Source organism: Halichondria panicea, chromosome 5 (genome assembly GCF_963675165.1).
Source record: "Halichondria panicea chromosome 5, odHalPani1.1, whole genome shotgun sequence".
NCBI lineage: Eukaryota > Metazoa > Porifera > Demospongiae > Suberitida > Halichondriidae > Halichondria > Halichondria panicea.
The window spans coordinates 3,242,080-3,248,079 of NC_087381.1; the positions used below are offsets into that span (position 1 = coordinate 3,242,080).

At 40.4% G+C, this 6,000-nt stretch overlaps 1 protein-coding gene across 1 annotated transcript; it reads left to right on the forward strand.

Annotated features, from left to right (window-relative positions):
• The first annotated feature begins 2,521 nt into the window (after positions 1-2,521).
• On the forward strand, positions 2,522-4,259 carry LOC135335836 (uncharacterized). Its single transcript, XM_064531420.1, has one exon. It carries the CDS (start codon positions 2,698-2,700, stop codon positions 4,156-4,158), a length of 1,461 nt encoding a protein of 486 aa, XP_064387490.1. The 5' UTR covers positions 2,522-2,697; the 3' UTR covers positions 4,159-4,259.
• The last annotated feature ends 1,741 nt before the right edge of the window (positions 4,260-6,000 follow it).

The window sequence follows — 6,000 nt, forward strand, 5'->3', positions numbered from 1 at the left end:
TTATAGCTGTAATGCCATATGTAGGTGACCAGGACCATGCATTCAACAGCTAGGGCTGTGGTCTTTTATAATCCTGTTCCACAATCAGGGCTGTGGTCCACCAGTTGGTCCAATCTTTATTTTACAGGGCTGTGGTCTAGACACTCTATAGCTAGGCCAGGGGCATTCAGGGCTGTGGAGTGTGGATTGTCTTAGCTACCACGTTGGTCCAATAATTGTACATGCAGCAGGGCTGTGGTCTAGACCATCTATAGCTAGGCCAGGGGCATTCAGGGCTGTGGAGTGTGGATGGTCTTAGCTACCACTGTTGGTCCAATAATTGTACATGCAGGGCTGTGGTGCATTATCTCTCTAGCAGGGTGTGTAAACATCCTGCTTCACTTAAACCCATGCATGGGCAACCCAACTTAACCTACATGCACAAGCCAGAGTAGATCAAAGGATATAGAGATCTAGTACTAATATAACAAACCTTGAAGCGCTAACTATAATTACTGAAAATCACACTGTTTTCGAGTAGAAATTTTTTTACCCCACGAAAATTACCCGCTATACGGCATGAATGTGCATGTACTTATAACAATGACATGCACATTCATAAATTAAGCCCTGATAAATTATGCTTTTTTTCACCCGTTATTCTATTCTTTAATTCTTGAAAAAACATGTTTTCATAAAAAGTCCGGTTCATGATTATTCCCAAAATGTGACATAATAATAAAGACAACAAAGACGTAGACATAAAGACAGCACGTACACACCGAGAAATATCCTGATTCTCGAGTGTTATCTTGCTGACTTGAACTGACACCCGCAGCGAGAAGGTCATTATGCAAAACATAATATTGCAATGATCTTTACCAAATATGCCTCAGACACTTATTAGCTGAGATAATTATTACTCGTTGCAAGTCATTGTGTATATCCGACTAGAAAAACATTTGCAATGTGAAAAATTGCTAGGATTGGCCAGGGGAACCACAAAAAAGCGTGGAAACAAGAAATCAGACGAGAGCATAACTCCAATCCGTTACAACGTCAATCACATGTACTGGTAGTTTTCCCAGCCAATATGCCACGCAATTTTTACTGGTGGAGTGATGACCAATCCCTATATATTTATTTATTATCCATTTTGGAATGTGCGGCACATAATCATGATGATTTGTGATGAATTGATGTTCCTAATACATGCAGTGTTGAGCACAGGTACACACAGTCCATCCATGCGTAGTAACATGCATGCACGACCGTACTGGTGACCTGCATGGAATGATGTGGTGGATCTGGAACACAGTCTATTATTTAATATACTATGTATTGTACATGTTCATGACGTTGTAACGGATTGGAGTTATGCTCTCGTCTGATTTCTTGTTTGCACGCTTTTTTGTGGTTCCCCTGGCCAATCCTAGCAATTTTTCACATTGCAAATGTTTTTCTAGTCGGATTCCCTTTCTTTTTCAGTACAGTTTACGTATCATGACATGCATAAGTGGAACGTCAAGAGCCAGTACAGAAGTTCAAGAAGAGAAGACAGGACTAATCAGATATCTTCTCGAATATCTCTGGGACTAATAATTATAGTAATGAGTAATAATTATTGCTTGATATGTTGAATTTGTATCAGTATTAAATCACAGCCATTTTAAGAGCATGATATCTAGCCAGTGCATATAGCATGCCTGTCAGAGAAAGGGAGCTAGAGCTGAACAGTGTGAAGAAAAGCAACACCTCAGGCTCTGGAAAAGCACTCAGTGCTGCACTGATTTAGGCACACGGTTTCTTAGCCACGCCTATCTATTATTAATTGGCCACAACAAAATTGCTGAGTCATTAAAGATGGCGGAATTGTCTAGGTAAGAGAAATAGATACTGAGAGGTCATCTGCCTCGTGGAAGCAATCGCAAATCTGAAGAAGCGCTTTGTAATCCAGGTTGTAGTCGTTTGGAAACCCTGTGCAGAATGTCCTGGAGATGGCTGTACTTGGAGCAAATGCTGGGCAAGAAACTTACTCACTCACTCACTTACTTACTAATTAGTCAGTCAGACAAAGAGCAGTGAAACGTCGAAATAGGGCAATTTTTAAAATGATAATATTCATTCATTAAAATGTTCATGGATTATGAAATGAGAGATACAAAGAGAGAAAAGGCTAAATAAACTATCTGTCTAGCCAGTTCCTTGATGTGACCTTTCCCTGCAGAGATAGAACAGTTTGAACATGAGTCAAAATAATTGAAATATTGCTAAACACAGGCAAACCCACTGCCAATCCTATGTAAAACCTACTGGTTTTACTAATACGTACATGCATGTCTATAGAACATGTAGAAGATCTGCATGGTTAGCTATAGGCAAGTGTATGCATAGTCAGAGCCAAGTTAATTATCATTGCTTTAATTGTTGCTGGTAAAGAAGAGACACACACACAAGGGTAGGATGTGACACATAATAGGTCACAACTAAACATCAAGGGCTGTGGTTGAATGGACTAACTAACACCAATCATTATGATTGCACATTGCACCTTATCAATCTGTCCAAGTAGACTACTAGATCTAATGGCTTCCACACAGCCCTTGCAGAGTCCCCATCATATTGTCCATCAACAGGAAGAAATCAACTATAGCCACTGAATGCTAGCTATAAAACCAGGTGAAAACTAGTCAGTCATAATAACTATTCAAACAGAAAATGAAGACCTTCCTTCTCCTGACTGTGCTTGCCCTAGTGGCCTACAGCTATGCTGCTCCAACCTCCAACCTTGCTGCTGTGGAGGCACTCCTCAACAACCTGAATGATGCTCAACTGGAGAGCCTTCTCAATGTACAAGTTCAGGAGGACGATGACGACGGTGACGGTATTGCTGCACTCATGCAAGACAACGATGATGATGGCACTGCTGAACTCGAAGCCATGCTACAAGATGCGCAGTTTCAATCATTCTGGTCGAGTTTAAAAAAAATTGGCAAGAAGGTTTACAATGGAGCTAAGAAAGTTGCCTCGAATCCTATAGTGGGTGACATTGGAGGGCAGCTTCTAAGCAAATATATGCCCGTTGATGCTCAAGATGACAATGATGACGGTGGTGACGGTATTGCTGCACTCATGGCAATGATGCAAGACAACGATGATGATGGAATCGCTGAAATCGAAGCTATGCTACAAGATGCGAGATTTCAAAATTGGTTCAAGAAAGCCTTCAGCAAAGTAAAAGACTTTGGCAAGAAGGCTTACAGCGGAATTAAGAAAGTTGCCTCAAATCCTATTGTGGGTGCAATTGGAAAGCAGCTCCTAAGCAAATATGTACCCATACCCGTTGATGCTCAAGATGACGATGATGATGATGGTGACGGTATTGCTGCACTCATGGCAATGATGCAAGACAACGATGATGATGGAATTGCTGAAATCGAAGCTATGCTACAAGATGTGAGATTTCAATCTTGGTTCAAGAAAGCCTTCAGCAAAGTAAAAGACTTTGGCAAGAAGGCTTACAGCGGAATTAAGAAAGTTGCCTCAAATCCTATTGTGGGTGCAATTGGAAAGCAGCTCCTAAGCAAATATGTACCCATACCCGTTGATGCTCAAGATGACGATGATGACGGTGGTGACGGTATTGCTGCACTCATGGCAATGATGCAAGACAACGATGATGATGGAATCGCTGAAATCGAAGCTATGCTACAAGATGCGAGATTTCAAAATTGGTTCAAGAAAGCCTTCAGCAAAGTAAAAGACTTTGGCAAGAAGGCTTACAGCGGAATTAAGAAAGTTGCCTCAAATCCTATTGTGGGTGCAATTGGAAAGCAGCTCCTAAGCAAATATGTACCCATACCCGTTGATGCTCAAGATGACGATGATATTGCTGCACTCATGGCAATGATGCAAGATAATGATGATGATGGTAAAGACGATGATGATGACAGCATTGCTGAAATCGAAGCCATGCTACAAGATGCAAGATTTCAAGGGTGGAAGAAAAGCTTGAAAAGCATTGGCAAGAAGGCTTACAGAGGAGCTAAGAAAGTTGCCTCAAATCCTACTGTTCGTGGAATTGGAAATCAAGTCCTAAGCAAATATATGCCCGTTGATACGCAAGATGACAATACCGAAATCGATTCCTTGCTGGATGCTTTGCTACTGAACGCTTGATTAAAGATGTGCATGGTTTTGCATAGCTGATTATAGTATAATTGTGCAAACTGTGATGATGTGAATTGTTTGTTGTTTCTTTTAATGTTTTGCTAACCTGCTTTAATCCATTGACAAATGAAGCTGCATGTATACATAGTAAAAGAACAGAGCAGCTATGATCCTAGTCTACATTTGGCTTATAGCCGGGCGGCGGGCCAAGGAAAACACGTGTGGGAACAATCACATTCACAAAAGCTACGCAGTAAAGAGTCAATCTAAGCCCACTTCAATTACCAGCAAATACTGTAAGACTTCAACAATTAGAAGTACTGGCGCTTGATCATGGCTCTACTTTAGTCTACTAGCCGCCTCAATTTTAGGTTGAAATGACTCGATTTTGAGTCATAAAAACGCGTACCCTGCACTAGCTGCGTCTATTATAAATGTCACATGAGTCCTGAAGTTGCTAAAATCAATGCCTGTAATAAAAAGCGTAATTTTATCGCCCTTGTTTTGGCACACACCCTCCCCCCCCGCTGAAATGTGTCGCAAAAATGTACTTGTGGCTGACTCAAGTCTCTACTTCATTGACCTCTTACTACACACCAATTTGTGGTATGGTAAGCAAAATGTTCCTTGCTAATATTACAATGTGAAATGAAAACTTGTGAGTCAATTCCGGTTACAATTGTCTTGAAGCTTTGCTATAGATATAACTGCTTCTCTATAGCTCATACAAGCTTTGAAAAGGCTGTAGGGACAAGCTACAGCTAGATTTCTTCATGATTGTGCAAAATAATGCTATCTCACAGCAATAATTCTGTGCTGATTCTGGGTGTGGCTGTCCGTTCTGGGGGGGGGTTATGTGATTGGGGACTAGAAAGCTGCTGTAGTACGGAGTAGAGAGGTGGCTGTTTCTGAGAGGTTGCTTTATTGAAGTCATTGTAATTTCAAAGGACTCGAGTTCTTGTCTGTTCTATATATAACGGATGGTTGCTCTTCGAAGGTGGGAGGTTCCAATGTAATGACAGACATAATGCAGTGAAATAGGTTATTAGTGCAACATTTCTGCGCTGAGCAACAGTATTACATGTACAAAACAAAAATGGCCCACACAAAAGAAAACTACCGTATATATTCTAATTTATCGGACAACAAAAAATGGAAATTGTCCGGGTACAATTGGAACAGATTTTTATAGAGCATGCAAAGTGTCCGGAATAATTAGAACAAGCAAGCAGCTGCATGTGAGCTAGCTAAGTTTAATAGAACAGTGTGGACTGAATAGTTGCACTAGCTATCTAAAACTAGCTACTCAAATCCATCTAACTGCACTCTAAGTCTTACATTGCCGTCTATGAATGTAACTCAACTCCGGATATTTAATATTAAAGCACTGTATTAGTATTAGTATTAGTATTAGTATTAGTTGTAATAGAACAGCGAAAATTGATGTCCGGGTAATTAAAAGTGTCCGATAAATTAGAAGATATACGGTACTCACAAATCAGAGTGCATGATATACTGTATTGCGAGTAATTTTCGGGGGTCAAAATATTCGTGGTTCAGCAATGTTTAGCCATTCGTGGTTTTTATTTTCGTGGTTGCTGCTTGCACTGCAGGTAAAGGTAGGTAAGGTCATTTGAGTCTCACTTATTTCATTCGTGGGTAAAATATTCATGGTGGTCCAGTGTTCAACCTTGAAAACCACGAATATTTTGCCCCACGAAAATTACTTACTATATACGATAAATAAATGGATGCAATCAACTATTCAGTGTATGTGAGCTCCTACTTAGTGCAATAGAGACACTTTGCTTGTACCTGTCTCAAGTATCTCTACTTCATTGATCCAATTAA